Below are 20,947 nucleotides of genomic sequence, written 5' to 3' on the forward strand. Positions count from 1 at the left end.
AAGAGTATACAGTGGACAAAAAACAGCCTCTTCAGTAAGTGGTGCTGGGAAAACTGGACAGCTACATGTAAAAGAATGAAATTAGAACACTCCCTAACACCATACAAAATAATAAACTCAAAATGGATTAAAGACCTAAATGTAAGACCAGACACTATAAAACTCTTAGAGGAAAATATAGGTAGAACACTCTGAGACATAAATCACAGCAAGATCCTTTTTGACCCACCTCCTAGAGAAATGGAAATAAAAACAAAAATAAACAAAGGGACCTAATGAAACTTAACAGCTTTTGCACAGCAAAGGAAACCATAAACAAGACCAAAAGACAGCCCTCAGAATGGGAGAAAATATTTGCCAATGAAGCAACTGACAAAGGATTAATCTCCAAAATTTACAAGCAGCTTATACAGCTCAATATCAAAAAAACAAACAACTCAATCCAAAACTAGGCAGAAGCCCTAAATAGACTTTTTTCCAAAGAAGATATACAGATTGCCAACAGACACATGAAAGAATGCTCAACACCATTAATCATTAAAGAAATGCAAATCAAAACTACAATGAGATATCATCTCACACTGGTCAGAATGGCCATCATCAAAAAATCTAGAAACAATAAATGCTGGAGAGGGTGTGGAGAAAAGGGAACCCTCTTGCACTGCTGGTGGGAATGTAAATTGATACAGCCACTATGGAGAACAGTATGGATGTTCCTTTAAAAACTAAAAATAGAACTACCACTTGACCCAGCAATCCCACTACTGGGCACATACCCTGAGAAAACCATAATTCAAAAAGAGTTATGTACCAATATGTTCATTGCAGCTCAATTTACTATAGCCAGGACATGGAAGCAAGCTAAGTGTCTAGCAACAGATGAATAGATAAAGATGTGGCACATATAAAGAATGGAATATTACTCAGCCATAAAAAGAAACGAAATTGATTTATTTGTAGTGAGGTGGGTGGACCTAGAGTCGGTCATACAGCGTGAAGTAAGTCAGAAAGAGAAAAACAAATACCGTACGCTAACACATATATATGGAATCTAAAAAACAAAAAAAGGTCATGAAGAACCTAGAGGCACATTGGGAATAAAGACACAGACCTACTAGACAATGGACCTGAGGGTTCGGGGTGGGGGAAGGTTAAGCTTTGACAAAGTGAGAGAGTGACCTGGGCATATATACACTACCAAACATAAAATAGATAGCTATTGGGAAGCAGCCGCATAGCACAGGGAGAATACGTCAGTGCTTTGTGACCACTTAGAGGGGTGGGTTAGGGAGGGTTGGAGGGAGGGAGATGCAGGAGGGAAGAGTTATGGGGACATATGTATATGTATAACTGATTCACTTTGTTATAAAAAGCAGAAGGTAACACACCCTTGTAAATCAATTATACTCAAATAAAGATGTTTTTTAAAAAAGTGCATTAGAAAAACAAATACCTGTACTCAGAAAATTATAAGACACTGATGAAAGAAATCAAAGATGACATAAATACATGGAGAGATATACCATGTTGTTGGATTGGAGGAATCAACATTGTGAAAATGACTATACTCCCCAAAGCAGTTTACAGATTCAGTGCAATTCCTATCAGATTACTAGTGGTATTTTTTATAGAACTAGAACAAAAAATCTTAAAATCTGTAACCCTGTATGGAGATACAAAAGCCCCCAAATAGTGAAAGCAATCTTGTGGGAAAAAAACGGAGCTGGAGAAATCAGACTCCATGACTTCAGAGTATATTGCAAAGCTACAGTCATCAAAACAGTTTGGTACTGGCATAAAGACAGAAATACAGATCAATGGAACAGGATAGAAAGCCCAGAGATAAACCCACACACCTATGGTCAACTAATATATTAGAAAGGATCAAGGATATACAATGGAGAAAAGACAGTTTGTTCAATAAATGATGATGGGAAAACTGGAAACCTACATGTAAAAGAATGAAATTAGAACACTCCCTAACACCATACACAAAAATAAACTCAAAATGGATTAAAGACCTAAATGTAAGCCCAGACACTATAAAACTCTTAGAGGAAAACATTGGAAGTACACTCTTTGACATAAATCACAGCAACATCCTTTTTGACCCACCTCCTAGAGTAATGGAAATGTAAACTAATGGGGCCTAATGAAACTTCAAAGCTTTTGCACAGCAAAGGAAACTATAAACAAGGCAAAAAGATGAAAAGACAACCTTCAGAATGGGAGAAAATATTTGGAAACGAATCAACGGACAAAGGATTAATCTCCAAAATATATAAACAGCTCATGTAGCTCAATATTTAAAAAAACAACCCAATCAAAAAATGGGCAGAAGACCTAAGTAGATGTTCTCCAAAAAAGATATATAGATGGCCAAGAGGCACATGAAAAGCTGCTCAACATCACTAATTATTAGAGAAATGCACATCAAAACTACAATGAGGTATCACCTCACATGAGTTAGAATGGTCGGCATCATCAGAAAATCTACAAACAACAAGTGCTGGAGAGGGTGTGGAGGAAAGGGAATCCTCTTGCACTGTTCGTGGGAATGTAAATTGATACAGCCACTATGGAGAACAGTATGGAGGCTCCTTAGAAAACTAAAACTAGAATTACTGTATGATTCAGCAATCCCATTACTGGGCATATACCCAGAGAAAACCACAATTGAAAAAGACATGCACCCCAGTGTTCATTGCAGCACTATTTACAGTAGCCAGGTCATGGAAGCAACCTAAATGCCCATTAGCAGACGAATGGATAAAGAAGATGAGGTACATATATACAGTGGAATATTACCCAGACATAAAATGGAACAAAATTGGGTCATTTGTAGAGACGTTGATGGACCTAGAGACTGTCATACAGAGTGAAGTAAGTGAGAAAGGGAAAAATATATATCATATATTAACTCGTGTGTGGAGTCTAGAAAAATTATACACGTGAACTGGTTTGCTAGGCAGAAATGGAGACATAGATGTACAGAACAAACCTATGGACACCAAGGAGGGGACGCGGGTGTTGGCGGGGGTGGGATGAATTGGGAGGTTGGGATTGACCTGTGTACACCAATATGTATAAAATAGGTAACTAATAAGAATCTGCTGTATAAAAAATAAACTGAAATGCAGAAAAAAATAAAGAGACAACCAAGGATCACTAAATATATATTTATAGATCTCGGTTTTTCAAGAGACTGGTCAATGTGCACTTCTGAGGACTTTGATCCCTGTGTATGTACCACTGCTTTGATTCCCTTGGGGTTATGCTTCTTGTTGAGGTTTTGCTTGTTGCTGTGGTGAAGCACTGAATAAGATAGGAGGCAATTAGCATAATTTGTGATATTATGGCCCTAGATAATATTTATTTATTTATTTATTTGGTTGCGCCAGGTCTTAGTTGTAGCAGGCGGGCTCCTTAGTTGCGGCTCGCTGGCTCCTTAGTTGTGTCATGCGAACTCTTAGTTGTGGCATGCATGTGGAATCTAGTTCCCTGACCAGGGATCAAACCCAGGCCCCCTGCATTGTGAGCATGGTGTCTTAACCACTGTGCCACCAGGGAAGTCCCCGGCCCTAGAATTAATGCCACATGATTCTTAATGGAACAAGATTCAGTGAGTGCCTGTGTATGGACTCTGTCCAGTCATAGTTTACTGGTAGTTCTAGAATATGCAGGCAAATTACAGGGAGATCAGAGGATCCATCTGGGTTTTCTGTTTGTAGTTTGACCTATCATTTATGATTTTCAAAAATCATGTTAGTTTAAAACATGCTTCTCTCCTCTTACCCAGTGATAAATGCTGCTCATTCTTTCTACAATGGAACAACAACTCTACCAATATCAGATGAAGACAGAACTCCACGAAAGAGAATTAGCAAAACCTTAAATATGACTACGAGTCCTGAGGAGAAAAGAAAAATCATTGGGGATACTTTTGTTAAGGTACCTTTTTAATATCCTCAATGTGTACTATTTTCTATATGAATTTTAGTATTTTTTTCCTTATCATTATACCAAATAACCAAATTTTGTGACTAATTTTGATTCTTTTGTTGGCTAAGGGTTTTACCATACATTGCTATTATACTGACTTAGTAAAAACTGTTTTACATTTTTAAAAAACATATGTACTTATGTTTTCAGTTTGTTGTTTTCACTGCTTAAGAATAGATATTTTCAGTTGATATTAGACTTTAGTTCTTTGGGTATTTCAATGGCTAGATTTTTTTAGGCTTTTGATGGGAATGTTCATATACCTTTTTGAATCACATTAAGCATGTGTTTTGAGGGTTTTTTTGACTTTGTAAAAATTTTTATTAATGTATAGTCGGTTGACATTGACAATGTGTTTTTTGAAAATTTTTATTGCTAATATTTTGTCTCTCTTTTTTTACATCTTTATTGGAGTATAATTGCTTTACAATGTTGTGTTAGTTTCTGCTGTATAACAACGTGAATCATCTATATGTATACATATGTTCCCCATAACCCCTCCCTCTTAAGTCTCATTCCCACCCTCCCTATCCCACCCCTCTAGGTGGTCACAAAGCACGCAGCTGATCTTCCTGTGCTATGCAGCTGCTTTCCACTAGCTATCTATTTTACATTTGGTAGCGTATATATGTCCATGCCACTCTCTCTCTTTGTCCCAGCTTACCCTCCCCCCTCCCCGTGTCCTCAAGACCATTGTCTACGTCTGCATCTTTATTCCTATCCTGCCCCTAGTTTCATCAGAACCATTTTTTTTAGATTCCATATATATGTGTTGGCATACAGTATTTGTTTTTCTGACTTACTTCACTGTGTATGACAGACTCTAGGTTCATCCACCTCACTACAAATAACTCAGTTTCGTCTCTTTTTATAAGCATGTGTTCTTAAAGGAGTTTATTTTGGAGCACGGTAGATTTCATCTCCTGGTCAATATTGCAAAAAGACTCTTTAAGAAATTTAGCTGAAAATATAAAATTTTGCTGTCTTTTAGAGGAATTCATCTCTTAAAAGGCTGTTTTACTCCTGTTGTTTATAGATTGCCAATGAAGTAATTGGAGAAATGAACCTGAAACCAGAGGAGGTTTTCCTTGCCCAAGGTACTTTACGGCCTGATCTAATTGAAAGTGCGTCCCTTGTTGCAAGTGGCAAAGCTGAACTCATCAAAACCCATCATAACGACACAGAGCTTATCAGAAAGTTGAGAGAGGAGGTAAAAGCTTATGAGAACTTTTGCATAAAACCTCCCTCCCTTAACCATTTTTAAGTGTACAGTTCAGTAGTGTCAAATGTATTTGTATTGTTGTGAAACAGATCTCTGTAACTTTTTCATTTTTCAAAACTGAAACTCTATACCTGTTGAGCAACAGCTACCCTTTTCTCCCTCTCCCTAACCCCTGGTAACCTACCATTCTAATTTCTGTTTCAATGAATTTGACTACTTTAAATACCTCATAAGTGAAATCATACAGCATTTGTTTTTTTGTGACTGGCTTATTTCACTTAGTATAAGTCCTCAAGTTTCATCCATATTGTAGCATGTGATAGGATTTCCTTTTTAAGCTGAATAATAATCTGTTGTATGTATGTATATATGTGTGTGTGTGTGTGTGTGTGTGTGTGTGTGTGTGTGTGTGTGTATTATAGTTAATTTATTTATCTACCGATGGACATTTGGATTGCTTCCATTTTCTTGTTGTGAATTGTGCTGCTATGAACATGGGTTTACAGAATCCTCTTGGAGCCCCTGCTTTCAATTCTTTTGGATATGTACCAGGAAGTGGGATTTCTGAATCTTATGGTAGTTTTATTTTTAATTTTTTGAGGGACTTCCTTAATGTTTCCTTAGCAGTTATACTATATTACAGTCCCACCAACAGTGCACAAAGCTTCCAATTTCTCCATACTTTCCTTGCCCAACACTTGTTCTTTTCTGTTTTTTTTTTTTTTTTAATTAGCCTGTAATGAGCGTGAATTACCTGTACCTTTTTATTATTTTAGGCATCCTAGTGGGTGAGAAGTGGTAGGTATCTCATTGTGGTTCTGATTTGCATTTCCCAAATAGCTAATATCAATCATCTTTTATGTGCTTATTGGCTACTTATATGTCACCTTTGGAGAAATATCTATTCGGATCTTTTGCCCATTTTTAACTTGGCTTATTTATCTTTTCATTATTGAATTCTATGTGTTCTTTATATAGTCTTGTTACAGCCCTTTATTAGATATATGATTTGCCTTCTGTAGGTTGTCTTTTCACTTTTTTGATGGTATCATTTGGAGAGTTTTAATTGTTAAACACTAGTATATTTTCTGATTTCCTTGTATTACAGTGAGAACTAGATCAGAGATTGGTGGGTAGGTTTGTTCTGATTTATTTCTATTTAAGAAGTTTACGTTTAAAATGTGTTTCAAAGAGAAATATGAAGATCACTAAAATATCTAATTCCTTATAAGCACATAGGAAGAAATACTTTAAAAGATGAAGTTTTAAAAACTGATTTTTAAAAGTAAAAGACAACAGGAAAAGCCAATAATTTGTTACTCTTTGTTTTCCATGTCATTTTGGTTACTAATTTGTATTAATTGGCGTTTTTATTCCCTGTAGGGAAAGAACTTGGACTTCCAGAAGAGTTAGTTTCCAGGCATCCATTCCCAGGTAAAAAATAGAATTCTGTTTGATTTGTTACTGTGCCTTCATGTTGAACCAAAATCAATTCAGACAGCTTTTGAAGTAATTTATCATCTTAGGGAATATGTAACTTTAAAGAAAGGAAAGGATGGATAGGGAATAAATATTCTTTTTAGTGCCTACTGTATATATTTCATTTTATTAAGTACTCATTTTTATTGTATATATATTTATATATTACATTATCTTTGTGTAAACAGATTGTCATGTAATGTTGCCATCAGATGAGGAAGCCAAGAGATATTTTAATAACATTGCCACAAAATTCTTAGTGTTAGAAATTGGGTTTATATGTTCTTTCTACTATACCATGATGTATTCCACAGGGTTAAAACTCAGTTCTCTGAAATCCTTATCCCCTGACTTGTCTGAATGGTTGAACCATTTTTTGCACAGTGCTGTATGTATTTAATTCATGACCAAATGAAAATATTCAGTTTTTAAATAGTCATTTGCTGTCATAAAATAAAATTAATTAGAGGTGGTATTTGTTAAAGTTAGGACTGTGAGTCTTAACCTGTTTTTGTTATGAGTTCTTGAGCTTGGCAAATCTTATACCTCAGTTTCTAGGTCTCTACAATAGTCATTGGGTGATGAGTTGAGGGAATGGTCTAATTAAATGAAAAAGCATAGTAATAGTTAACATTTCTTGAGTACTAGTATGTGCTAGGCATTCTGCTAAATACAGTATTTTACACACGTTGTCTTATTTGATCCTCACAATAGAGACTATTATGATCCTGTTGTCCAGCTGAGAGAATTTTGGGACAGAGACTAGTTTGCCAAAAGTTATGCAGGTTGGGTTTGGAACCAGGATTCTAGCCCCAATAAGCTCTTCTCAGAGTTTGTTACTCTTAACTACCGTATTGCCTCCATAAACAGTGTGGCAAAGGTATAGCCCATATGGAGATTAGCACTTGTTTATATTACGAACTTCAACTGTAGTAATTTGAGACGTTCAGTCCCTAACGTGTGTTGGCAAAGGATTGTATATGAAAGTAATTTTAAATAGATTGGCATGTATATTGTGAATTAAAAATATTTAGTGGAGAATTTTGAGATTCTTAATACAGGGACTATTAAAATAAGAGGTGTATATCATTGATGTGAACAGAACTGAAGCATTCTAAAAATGATGAGTTGGATGGGAAACTAATAGCTGCATTTCATATTAAACACTTTAAAAAACCTAAAGTGTATATGTCAGTTATATTTCAATAAAACTGGTTAAAAAAACAATGGCAGGGGTGTTTTATATTTTGGGAATAGTGACCTTTTTTTATTTAAAATTTTATATTAAACATAACATTTATATTAAATACCATTGTTACTCTTCTCTTTAGGTCCAGGCCTGGCAATCAGAGTAATATGTGCTGAGGAACCTTATATCTGTAAGGATTTTCCTGAAACCAACAATATTTTGAAAATAGTAGCTGATTTTTCTGCAAGCGTTAAAAAGGTAATAATTTGTGTTGAATTTGTTTATTATAGGAGCTTTAAACAGACACAGCTAATTGGTGCAAGGAATTGAATGGATTCTTGCTGTACTCCAGTCTTTATAATAAAATTGATTAGGGTTTCATTATTTGAAAATTCAGGGTAATTTAACCTTTGGAAATGACTATGAAGAAAGTATTCTACAGACACTCTTAAATGCAGACTTCTCTTTTCAGCCATTCCATATATTTTAACAGATTGGATACCTTGAATTCCTGAAAATACTAGATACAAAGTATTTTAGAATACCCTTTCATATTTATTGCAAGAAGGCAAGGGAGATCATTTTAGTTCTAAATTGAGGATGATGGAAATGTCTCCAGTTCTTCTGTGTATTTGGTGCCTAAATTTATAATCTGTGTTAAAGTGGGCTTTGGTCGGTAGTGCTTCCAGGTGTCAGACAAAAAGCAATGTAAATTCTCTTTGGAGTCTCTTCAACCAGGCCTCAAAGAATTCCCATAAATAGAGTTTCAACAAATATGAGCTTACAATAAAAAACTATAAAATAGATATAAAAGTAAGGCACCATGAATGAGAGCTAGTGGAAACAACTAGTAGAAAACCCTCAAGCACTTCAGATACTGGAATTAGCATATAGGCAACATTTAAAAGTACTGAGAATTAAAAGAAGCAATTTTTAATAAGAATAAGGTATATAAGAGACTATAAAAAGTGACTGGGGAGCTTTGAAAAAAAATTACGTTCTAGAAATGAAAATAACTAGAATTAAAAAGAGCTAAAGAGAGAATTAGTGAAGATCGATGTTAAATTATCCAGAAATTGGAACAAAGCATCAAAGACAAAATATGTTTCAAAGAGGTTAATGTAGAATGAGAATGTCAACTTTAATGTGTATCCAGAAGGAGATAATAGACAAAAGTATTGAAATTCGTCCACACTGGTGAAAGATACCATACCTCAGATTCAGGAAGCATAATACATCCCAATTAGGATAAAGGAGAAGAATTTGACACCTAATAGGCATAACTATGGAAGCTACAGGCTGCCAAAGACAAAGCAGCTGCAAAGAAAAGATTGATTGCTGCATAAAGGAAAGGCTATTACTGGAAGCAGTAGTTAAAAGCAGGAAGTATTCAAAGTACCAAGAGAAAATAATTGTGAACAATAGTGAACAGATAAACTGTCTCAAAGAACTAGGGCAAAATAAAGACATTTTCACATAAACAGAATTTACTGCCAACAGTCTGTTACTTAAGGAACTGTAAAGGCAGTGGTTCTCAACCCTGGCTGTGTATTAGATTCAACAGGGAGAGCTTTTGAAGTATTCTATGCTTGGGCCCCTTCTCCCTAGAATTTATTTAATTGATGTGGGGTGGGACCTGAGCATACTAAGAAATTTGAGTGTATAGCTAAAGTTGAGAACCACTGTTTTAAAGAAATGACTTAAAAAAAAAAAAAAAAAGAAATGACTTGAGGAGAAACAAAAGGATACCAGTTGAAAGGTCTGAGATACAGGGACTGGTAAGCAAATAAAATGGTAAATGGATAAAATTAAACAGACATGGACTGTATAAACTGATCTAAATTTTGGTGTTTATTTAAAAAGAAATAGTATAACATTATATAGCTAAAATAGCATATAAGCCACAGGGGGATCAATTGGAGTTAAAGCATTCAAAGATCTTTGTATTTTTTGCCAGATGGGCAGAGATGATTCTCTTTTGTTAAATATCCCCACTTAAGGGGAAATGATAAAGAATAAAAATAGAGGGTTTAACTTCACAACTAGTAAAGGGGAAATAAATGAGCTGGGAGAAATCATCAGTTCAGAGGAATATAAAAAAGGAGAAAGAAATATAAAAAGTGGGACAAATAGAAACTATTGAATTAAATGGTAGGATGGAATTCAACCATATTATTAACCCACAGTTAAAAGGATTAACATCTTTAGTTAGGACATAATTGTCAAACTAGATTGAGGAATAAAATCTAACTATAGTCTGTTTACCTAGGGATAGGAAGAGGGAAGGTAAAAGAACAGAAAAACATACACCAGGCAAATAAACCAAAAAAAAGGAAGTAGGTAGAGATATATTAATTTCAGACAAAGTTGACTTTATGGCAAAAAGTTTCCTTAGAGATAAGGAGAAGGTTTGACTCACGTGAGGTGACCCTTGCTGTTGACAGAGGATTAAAGCCTCCATGTATATAAATCTAATCTGTGTTTCTTGTCCTGATATTTAACTTCTCATAGCCCTGGCCCTCAGAAATGAAATTCTGACACACTGCATAGCACACACAAGTCAGAGAGAAATACCAAATAGAATCTATTGCTATAAACCAGAAGTGTAGATACATAGGATAGTAAAATGTACCAAAAGAGTGAATGCTGTTATTTCTTGAAACCCTGAGGAGTGTGTCTTTGGTTTTCCTAGCCACATACACTATTACAGAGAGTCAAAGCCTGCACAACAGAAGAGGATCAGGAGAAGCTGATGCAAATTACAAGTCTGCATTCACTGAATGCCTTCCTGCTACCAATTAAAACTGTGGGTGTGCAGGTGAGTTGTGTGACTTCACTGACCTGTGACATAACTTTCTGCTGCTCTTTTTGCTAATATTGAAATAGGAATGTCTTAGGAAAATGAAATACGAAAGTATATACACCAAGTTTAAAAATGTAAAAAGGCAATATTTTATAGAATGTTTATGAAGTGAATAAGGTAATAGGAACTAAATATTCAGGCTGAGATTTTGTAGATTTGAAATACCTGTCATCTGTAACAAAAGTAAAAAAAATTCAAAGAATGATTTGCTATAGGATTGGCTTGCTTGCTTCTGCCTTGAAGAACAGGTACCGAGAGGTCATGTCCTCATTTATCCTTCTTGATATGAAATATTCTGTGGCTTTAGAAGTCTCTAACTGCAAGAAGGCCCCCAGATGTACATGTTACACCATTTACGCATTGTTCTCAGCTTGTGTATTCCTTAAACTAGTGTCCTCTGCCTCTTCAACATGTCCCGTCTCTCCCTTTCTCTCTCTTAGCTGTGATAATGTACAACTAACATTTTCAGTATGTTCTGTCTTTCCAATTGTAAAAGCATGTGACTGTAATATAGTTCTCATTTTTGAAATGCTATTCATAGATTATATTAAGTTCTTTATTTATATGATCATCAGGTGAGTTTCTGGGGGGAAAAAGCTTGGGAATCTAGGGAAGAGGAAGGTTTCTTTTCTGTGATTTAGAATTTGAAGTTAAATGAAAACTAGAAAAGGTGTCAATAATTCAACTCAAAATGGTGCAAGTGCCAGTTAAGTGGGTTAATGTGTTTATAATGTTCTCTTATAGTAGAATTATGCGTGGGAAGAAATTAAATACATTTTAGAGATTGTTCATCTAAAACTTAATATATACTATTTTCCATAAATATGTGAATCTGAGCCATCCTTTTAAATTCCTCTTTCTCCTGAATTCATGTAGCTCTGTTTGTAAATAAGACAATAAAAATTCATCGTTACTTTAAAATTAAACTAAAATATTTTAGTTCATGGAAATTATAGGGCCAGCTCTTTCCCCTCTTTTCCCTCTTTTTAAAGGCCTGTGTGAAAGCTACTTATATTGTTTCTAAATCATGTTAAAATAACCATTCCTGGAATTGTAGGAATAATTTTATTTCAGTGGTATATGGATTATCTCATTTATCATATATCACATTCATTTTGAAACTCATCATATTATATTTTAGGCAGATATTACCCTACTATATAAAAATAGAAGAGCAGACAAGTGGTTTTTTTTGGTTTTGTTTTTGTTTTTTCCAGTCCTAAGTAGATCTATTATAGAAAATTTCCAGCTCTATATGCTAACTCCTGCTGGGCAGGGAGTTGAACTAGTTCCCCATTCCCCTTTTTTGATAAGTTCGTAGATAATGCTATGGATAAATAAATAAATATAATTTGTTGGATGAGTGATTTCTTTTTAAAAAAATATGATTAACATATATATACACTACTATATATGAAATAAGTAAACAACTGTATAGTACAGGGAACTATAACCTGTAATGGAAAAGAATCTGAAAAAGAGTAATATATATATATATATATATATATATACACACAACTGAATCACTTTGCTGTACACTTGAAACTAACACAACATTGTAATAACTACACTTCAATTAAAAAAAATGAAGCTTATTCAGGCTCCACTATTTTTCCCATCAAAATAGAAGTTTCTTTTGTTGTTGGTTATCTTAACTTTATCTAGTCTCTTAGGCCTTTGAAGCTGAGACTCTTAGAAGTCCAGATAAAAATCATAATTCATGGTTAGTATAGCAATGAAGTTTATTTTCTAAATACCAAAATAAACTGCATTTGTAAAAAAAAATAAATGTACAGTACATTTAAAAAGTAATTCTCCCTATTTCTGCTCTCCAGTTAAATGTTCCCTCCAGAACCATTTAGAAAGAAAATGAAAGGGAATTATTGACACCTTTTTCATCACCTTTTTCTTTTAACTGAACATCATGAACTTCTTTTCATGCCATTGCATGTAGATTCTTATTATTAACTGCTGCCTTATATTCCATGTATGATTATACCATAATTTATTTAATCATTCCCCTACCAATGGACATTTAAACCATTTTCACTTTGTCACTATTACAGGCATTTTAGCAAGTAATTTCTTTTTTTTTCAAACAGTTATTCATGTATTTCAGTAATATTTTCTGGATTAAAGAGCATGTACATTTTAAACTTTGATAGATACTATTATATTAGCATTCAAATAGTCTGAATTCTTAAGTTTACTGTGTATTAGGTAGTTATCTAATGAATCTTACTTTTAAGTTGCTTTTCAGTTTAATTATTTTTTTAAGTAAATGATTTGGATTAAACAGGACAGAGGAAAAGGAATCAATATTATCAATTTTATTCACTTATTTTAAAATTAACTTTCTTATTTTAAAGGAATAAATTATTTTTATATCTGACTTGAGAATCCTTTATCCATCTAAAGGATTTGGCAGATCTTGTCTGCCAAATTAAGCGTGCTGGCTATCTGTAGTTCGGCAGGTATTTGGAATGAAATCCCAGTGGATCTCTGGTGTATGTTGAATAAATTATTGAAATTACCGTGACACTTCTTTTTAATGTCTGAGCTGATTTAGGTAGAATTTAACAGGGGATGTTAGGGACTTCCCTGGTGGTCCAGTGGTAAGGAGTCCGCCTTCCAGTGTAGGGGACACGGGTTCGATCCCTGGTCAGGGAACTAAGATCCCACATGATGTGGGGCAACTAAGCCCACACTGCTGAGCTTGTGTGCCTCAACTAGAGAGCCCATGTGCCACAAACTACAGAGCCCACGTGCTCTGGAACCCGCACACCACAGGTACAGAGCTCACAGGCCCTGGAGCCTGTGCGCCACAACTAGAGAAGACAAAACCATCAGAGCACAATGAAGAGCCCATGCGCCACAGTGAAAGATCCCACATGCCTCAACTAGGACCCGACGCAGGCAAAAATAATGAATAAATAAATAATACAAAAAACTGTTAAATAGGGGATTTTAATTTAGGATTTGTTTATATCATTAGCAAACTATCCATATATACTTATAGTCAAGCATATTTTTGTTTAAAAAGTTGCTATTAATGGTGTCATCATGAATGAAATATTTTCCAGTCCATCTTTTGAATTCTGTAAAATCATTAAAATTATCAATTGTATTTTTATTTTCAGGGTGACTGTCGTTCTTATAGTTACGTGTGTGGAATCTCCAGTAAGGATGAGCCTGACTGGGAATCTCTTATTTTCCTGGCTAGACTTATACCTCGCATGTGTCACAACATTAACAGGTGTGTTCTGCAGGTGGTGGAGGGGTGAGATGTAATGGAAGGATGTGTTTTTTTAAGGTCTTCCCATGTTGAAAGACCATGGCTCAAGTGTAGATACAGGTATGTGCTTAGGTCATAATCCAGCAGATATTTAATAATACCTTGTACTTTGTTCCTTCATCACAGTGCAATCATCTGCTTATTAAAATATTTTTTGCTTGAGAAATAGGAAGGTTTTTAATTGTAATATGAAATACTAAAGACAGCTTTAAAAACATGTCTTCCCAATTAGCAATTTATACTACTTGTTTTATGATTAGATGTTTTATTCCAGAAGGATTGAAAGAATTGTACAGGTTATAGAATTACCGTTAGGGACTTAGTCAATTTAATAATAATTCCAGAGTAAATCAAAAGAAAGAGACATATGCCAGATATTGTCAAAGTAACAGCATTAAATGTTTAAAAAATTTGAATTTAGTTTTTCAGATCCAGTTTTCCTTTAATTTACACATTAATTTCTTATGTTGGATATATCAATAACTGATTTATTGATATAATCTTTACGTAATACTGAGCATTGTCTAAGTTCAAAAGTCTTACTCATTTAGTACCAGATTGCTAATTAAATGTTCTTATTTTAGTGTTTCACTCTTTTCTATTTTCTTCATGGGTTTTAGGCAGTTAACAACCAAAAAGAATTTCTTGAGATTTCAGTTTACTCAAATTAGCTACAGAAATTATAAACCTGCTTGTTAGTGTTTACTTAGCAGGGTATGTATATTTCTATACTGGTGTGGCTAGTATTTGTAGGCTGGTATGGCCTTCAAGACAAGAAGTCAAAGGGAAGTCACATTTTTACTGATGGGAACATGTCCTTTAAAAGGCTTGCATAGATGAACCAAAGGCCCCCAAATACAGAAGCACCTTTAACACACTGAAAGGGTGAATTATTAATAACAGTAAATTTGTAATTGCCTGTTTTGAATGGAGATAATTGTCTTGGTTAAAATAATGGTTCATAATTCATCTTCTGAAACATGCTAATACCTAAATAAACTTCATAGGTCATACAGAAAATTCCCTTTCACTAAGTTTGGCTCCACGGCTTTTACTATATAATTAATATGTTTTTCATTTCACAACATTCTTGTTTCATCTGTCTCTCTGTCCTTTTCTTTTGCCGAAGAGCACTCACCCTTGTTTAAAATTTATCTTGGTCCTTTTATAGTCTGTTTTCTCTGCCTGTCTTTTCTTTTTTCCCCATTTGTCTCTCCCTCCATTCTTAACCCTTCCTCCCTCCCCAAAAAAGGAAAAAAATAAAGTCTAACAACCAATAAACAAAAAACTAGATTTTAAATATGAACCTAGCAAGCCCTTAAAGGGTGTTGGTGAATTTTTGATTTCTTTGCCAGTGTCTTTTTTGGGAATTGGAATTTAAAAAAAGAAAAAAAAAGCTTTCCATTTTTACCAGTCTTTCCCCCCTAATTTGCATGCTAGAATCTTTATATAGAGAGGGATGGTTCCAGTTTTACTGGAAGGCTGCCTATCCCTGTACATTCTATGATCACTCTTGTTTGAACGAAATAAAAGAAAAAGGAGCAAGTTCATGGCATTCTCTTGCATAGTTGCTTTTTTCCTCTAAGGATTGTTTATGAGCTCTAGGAACTATTTTGTTTAGAAGAAGTGTGGCTTACTTTCTATGCATGGAACAAAACCCTTCTTGTGACAGTATGTTTGGAAGGAGGCAATGAAGTATTTGGTGGTAGTGGTGGTTTTAATCTGATGCTTTTTTCTTCCATATGTTTTATTTTAAATACCTATTAAGAAAAAAGCATTATTAAACTTCACCATGGTAGTTGCAGGGGAGATTTATTTTCTCTCCTAAAGACAGATAGGACTAAGGAAAAGGGACAGTTGCCTGCTGGCTGGAGTTGGATTGGAAAGAGCCAGGTGGCACTCATCTCTACCCCTTCTCTCTCTTGTTTTCTGGGTGAAGGTTGTAGAACAGATTCCCCAAACCATTGGCAAGATTCCCCTTGAATTGTTGTAATTATTTGATCCTAATTTCCTCACGCTACCTTCCAAATTCTGCTTTTATTAACATCTGCAGCATACGTTTCAAACAGACATTTACTTGAAGCAATAGTAAGTCATTCCTTTTCAACCAAGTCTTAACTTTGGTGATATTCTTAACCTTTCTTTGGGATCAGTGTTTTCCAAAATGTAAAAAAAAAAAAAAAAAAAGGTTGAGTTGGCAGTCAAATGAGTTTGGGAAATTCACTGTAGTCTCATCTTGGAAGTTTCTAGCACATATTATAGTTTCTGAGGTTTTGTTATAAAACCTATTTATTTAATTTAGTGTTTCCCCAGGAATTTCCTAGGGCTACCATAACAAATTTCCACAAACTGGAAGGCTTAAAACAACAGAAATCTATTATCTCACAGTTCTGGAGGCTATTGAAGGCTATAAGTCTGAAATCAAGGGTGGTGTCAGCAGGGCCATGGCTCTCTCAGAAGGCTCTAGGGGGAGAATCCTTCCTCGTCTCTTCGTAGTTTCTGTTGTTTGCTGGCAGTCGTTGGCTTGTGGCAGTGTAACTCCAATCTTTGTCTCCATCTTTACATGGCTGTCTTTTCTCCCTGTGGCTGTGTTTCCAGATTTCCTTTTTCTTAGAAGAACACCCACCAATCATTGGATTAATCCCCCCAAACACCATTATGACCTTTGTTTGATTACATTTACAAGGACCCTATTTTCACCCACAGATTCCAGATGGACATGAAGTTTTGGGGATACACTTCAATCCAGTACATTAAATGGAAAGAGGATTGTGATAATCACTTATATCTTCGCACGTTCTGAGATACTAGTATTCCAGAAAATATACTTTGAGGAAGGTTCATAGAATAGAGACCCTTCTATAATATTATATCCTGTCCTACCCATTTGGGGATTTGAAGTGGGTAAGAGAGGGGCCTAAGAACAAATGGAAAGAATGTTATTTTATGTGCTTTACTTCTCTTACTAAAACGTATTTTCTCTATAATTTTCACTACCCCCTTCTAGAGTTGTCTATATATTTGGCCCACCAGTTAAAGAACCTCCTACAGATGTTACTCCCACTTTCTTGACAACAGGGGTGCTCAGTACTTTACGCCAAGCTGATTTTGAGGCCCATAACATTCTCAGGGAGTCTGGTAAGCTGCCCATTTTGTTCGTCACTGAATGCTCTAACTAGATTTTGGAAGCATGGCATTATTATTTCTAGTAGGAGGACTCAGCTTTTAGTTTTATTATTTAATTCTTTGGGTAGTTCTGTGACATTGCCTTATCTGTATAAAATTTATTCACCTTTGTGGTCATTTGCGGACATGTACAAAGTGGCAAAAAATTTGAGTTGCTCAATTCATATGTTCCCAGCTGAGGTTGAACAAGGCAATCCTCTGCCTTCTTGTTTCAGCTCTTTCTATAAACAAGTGTCCCTTTTGTGGTCTATTTAATGACATGTCTTTTGCATTTTCGTGCTTTTTGTTGGTGATTTCACTGTTTAAAATAGTGCTGAGGTGCTATCTAGGTTCCTAAGCACAGGAAGGCTGTGATGTAACTTACTGAGAAAATAGGTTTGTTAGATAAGATTCATTCAGGCATGAGTTATAGTGCCATTGGCTGTGAGCTCAACGTTAATGAATCTACAATAAATATTGCATAAGGTGTCTTTAAACAGAAAGATAAGCAAGGATATGTATTAATCAGTTGATCAAAGTGGTCAGGAACCTAACTCTGTATTTCCCCTAGGGTTAGTGGTTCAGTATTTTCTTATTCAGTGTCTGCAGTATAGAAGATAACTACTATGAATAATGAATTGACTTTATATCACATCACTGTAACATATCACTGCAGTCATCAAATTCTGTAATTTGTATTTGTGATTATGTTTACTTACTGTGCTATGAGAGTAGCTAAAAACAGTACATGATGACAGTCCTAAGAAGTGGTGTGTGTATGTGTGCGATTTTAGATCTGTCTGGGGGGATTTAATTGAGCAGAGAGTGCTTTTCTATGGTGTGGTGATTGGTTCTACACGTTAACTTCCTTTCTTTAGGGTATGCTGGGAAAATCAGCCAGATGCCGGTGATTTTGACACCTTTACATTTTGATCGGGACCCACTTCAGAAGCAGCCTTCATGCCAGAGATCCGTGGTTATTCGAACCTTTATTACTAGTGATTTCATGACTGGTATAGCTGCAACCCCTGGCAATGAGATCCCTGTAGAGGTAACTTATATTTTTTTTCCTAATGTACATTTTTAATACCTTATACATTTTATAATAATGGTGAATGGAATAGGCTATGGCAATGTTGGTATTCCTGAGGTTGGTTTTCTGTTCATAAAATAGGCTCTTTTTAATCTCCACATAATTGGTTGTTTAATACACTATAGTAGAAAAAGGCCTTAAGTTTATTAAACTCCAGATGTCTGATTACTATGTGGAGAATCACCAACTCTAATCTATCATTCCACCTAATCTTGCCAACCTCTACTTTATAAATAGTATCCTCCAAGTAGAGAAGAAAACACTAAGAGTGAGGAAGAGTTTATTAGACATAAGGGTGAGATTTGATGGCGTTATGGCCAGGCACCCATGAATTTCTTGTTGCTCTGCCTATTAGCAATTGCAGTTTTGATCACCACCTTCCTTTCTTATTATCCCTCCACTAGAGTGTTCCAGAGAAGCTATTTGCATAATGGCAAATGAAAGTCAAAGCGAGACTTTATTAGTTGGACCACTGTTCTAGGACTCTAATACAGGGCTCTGCTTATATATAGCTAGATAGCTGGGTTGGGGAATGTGGCTTAGAGTCTGTTTTCCCTTAGGCTCACATTTGCCAAGTCTCTGTCACTTGCCAGTCAAGTGACAAGGCCTTCCTCATCTATACATATAGCAATGATTATTATTACCTTGCATTATGTGCCACCTTGGTGGCCTCGACGTTGTAAGCCACAGATAATTTGTGAAGCATTGGTATAAACCCATAAAATCAGATACTTGGATGCCACAGCAATGTCAAATTGCTATAAATGCTTCTAAACACTTGTTATGGACCAGTAACAAACATGACTTGCAGACTTTGAATAGTACTGAATTTAAGTCACTTAAATCTATAGAGCATCACTACATAAATTAATCATAAATATATCCCATATACAGAGAGGACAATAGTAAAAATAGATTGTGTTTTAATTTCAAATTACAATTGCAGGACTTCTAAGTCTGTTAGACACACAGTGGACCCTGGCTCTTTATTTATAATCTTTGTTTTATAACAGGTGGTGTTAAAGATGGTCACTGAGATTAAGAAGATTCCTGGTATTTCTCGAATTATGTATGACTTAACATCAAAGCCCCCAGGAACTACTGAGTGGGAGTAATAAACTTCTTGTTCTACTAAAGTTTCGTGTGCAGATTAAATTGATTAGAAACCATTCCCAGTATTGACATGCAGTACTGTCAAAACAGTTACTGGAGCAACTACATCACATCTGAGTTCTCTGCAGCAAAAATCTACGGCTTAAGAGCTGAGTTGGGGATAACTAAAAGGGACTGAAGAGTTTGTATGGGTATAATCAAAGCACCATTGCCTACACTCAGACAGACTGACACTGCTTTTGCCTTTACCTCTGCCTCACTTGTTCTTTATGTATAAACTCACTGTTGCTATTCATGTCTCTGTCATCGAAGATTTATGGGAGTGGGTGAGTTTGGGGGCTGGTAATGGACTTCTGTCCCCTTGCCAGTTTCTAAGAGATGTTAGAAACACCATTATTTACCAGTGTGACTTAGTATGTATTCCTTACGGAGAATCTGCGTTTCCTGTAAAGTAACCTCATTCCTCCAGAGGTTCTGGGAAGGGGTCAACATATCAGATAAAGGTTTAGGTGGGCTATTCCATCCACTTTTGCAGGACACTGGGGCCATAAAATGGTAAGCTACCTTAAGATGGAAAAGCACCAGGAATTTGTTCAAGTACTTTGCATTTTATTTCATCACAGCCATGGGAGGAAGGAACTATGAGTAGTCTCAGTTTAAAATGTTTTCAAATCATGCTCCACGTTGCATACTGTCAACCTGTTCATTGGTAAGGAGTTTTGTCCTCCCAGCCTTATTGCCAGCTCCCATAGCCTTGTAGAGGAAGTTTCTCTTCTCTCCCCAGAAGAGACTGTCTTTGGTCTAGCATAGAAAAAGTTCAAGCATTTTAATCTTGTTTGGTCCGAGGAGCAGCTCTGAGATCACAGAAACCATCGTGCATGCCCACAACTTACAAATGCATGCCTGCAGTAATCTCGTAAAGAGTTGTAAAATGAACTCTTAGATGTAATCTATAGATACATTTTTTTATGCACTGCTCAGAAGATTGTGACCAGTCTTGGCTCGTGCAAAGTATTGCCAAACTTTTTACTCCTTTCTGCCAGCTGTAAGAGAAGATTTAAGAACTGGTGTAGGACTGTTTGCCATTGCCACCAGTTTCTAAGAGACGCTTTTATAACATTCATAAAAATAGACAGTACTAGGTTTGAATTCTGCAGCCATTTCTCTCTCAGTATTTTAGCTGATGTTACTATTTAAAAATGTTACCATGGGGCTTCCCTGGTGGTGCAGTGGTTGAGAGTCCGCCTGCCGATGCAGGAGACATGGGTTCGTGCCCCGGTCTGGGAGGATCCTACATGCCGCAGAGCGGCTAGGCCCGTGAGCCATGGCTGCTGAGCCTGCGTGTCCGGAGCCTGTGCTCCGCAATGGGAGAGGCCACAACAGTGAGAGGCCCGCGTACCGCAAAAAAAAAAAAAAAAAATGTTACCATGTTTTTCTCATACCAGTTCCATCTCAGGTTGCTGCCTCTTACCTAATCTTCAAGATCTTTTGTATTAATCAGGTATACAACTTTGTTTGGGATTCAG

The 20,947-nt window shown here is 35.7% G+C and overlaps 1 protein-coding gene across 1 annotated transcript in view; it reads left to right on the forward strand.

Annotated features, from left to right (window-relative positions):
- The window catches only part of GMPS (guanosine monophosphate synthase), a 97,595-nt gene extending 78,172 nt beyond the window's left edge, over window positions 1-19,423 (forward strand). Inside the window, exons 8-17 of the mRNA XM_007457655.1 lie at window positions 3,800-3,951; window positions 5,039-5,212; window positions 5,958-6,012; window positions 6,608-6,658; window positions 8,035-8,150; window positions 10,585-10,710; window positions 13,896-14,011; window positions 17,058-17,188; window positions 18,094-18,266; window positions 19,322-19,423. Of these exons, the coding sequence (XP_007457717.1) occupies window positions 3,800-3,951; window positions 5,039-5,212; window positions 5,958-6,012; window positions 6,608-6,658; window positions 8,035-8,150; window positions 10,585-10,710; window positions 13,896-14,011; window positions 17,058-17,188; window positions 18,094-18,266; window positions 19,322-19,423 (1,196 nt within the window). The remainder of the gene's footprint in view (window positions 1-3,799; window positions 3,952-5,038; window positions 5,213-5,957; window positions 6,013-6,607; window positions 6,659-8,034; window positions 8,151-10,584; window positions 10,711-13,895; window positions 14,012-17,057; window positions 17,189-18,093; window positions 18,267-19,321) is intronic.
- The last annotated feature ends 1,524 nt before the right edge of the window (window positions 19,424-20,947 follow it).

This window comes from Lipotes vexillifer, unplaced genomic scaffold (assembly GCF_000442215.2).
Source record: "Lipotes vexillifer unplaced genomic scaffold, Lipotes_vexillifer_v1.1 scaffold897, whole genome shotgun sequence".
Taxonomy (NCBI): Eukaryota; Metazoa; Chordata; class Mammalia; order Artiodactyla; family Lipotidae; genus Lipotes; species Lipotes vexillifer.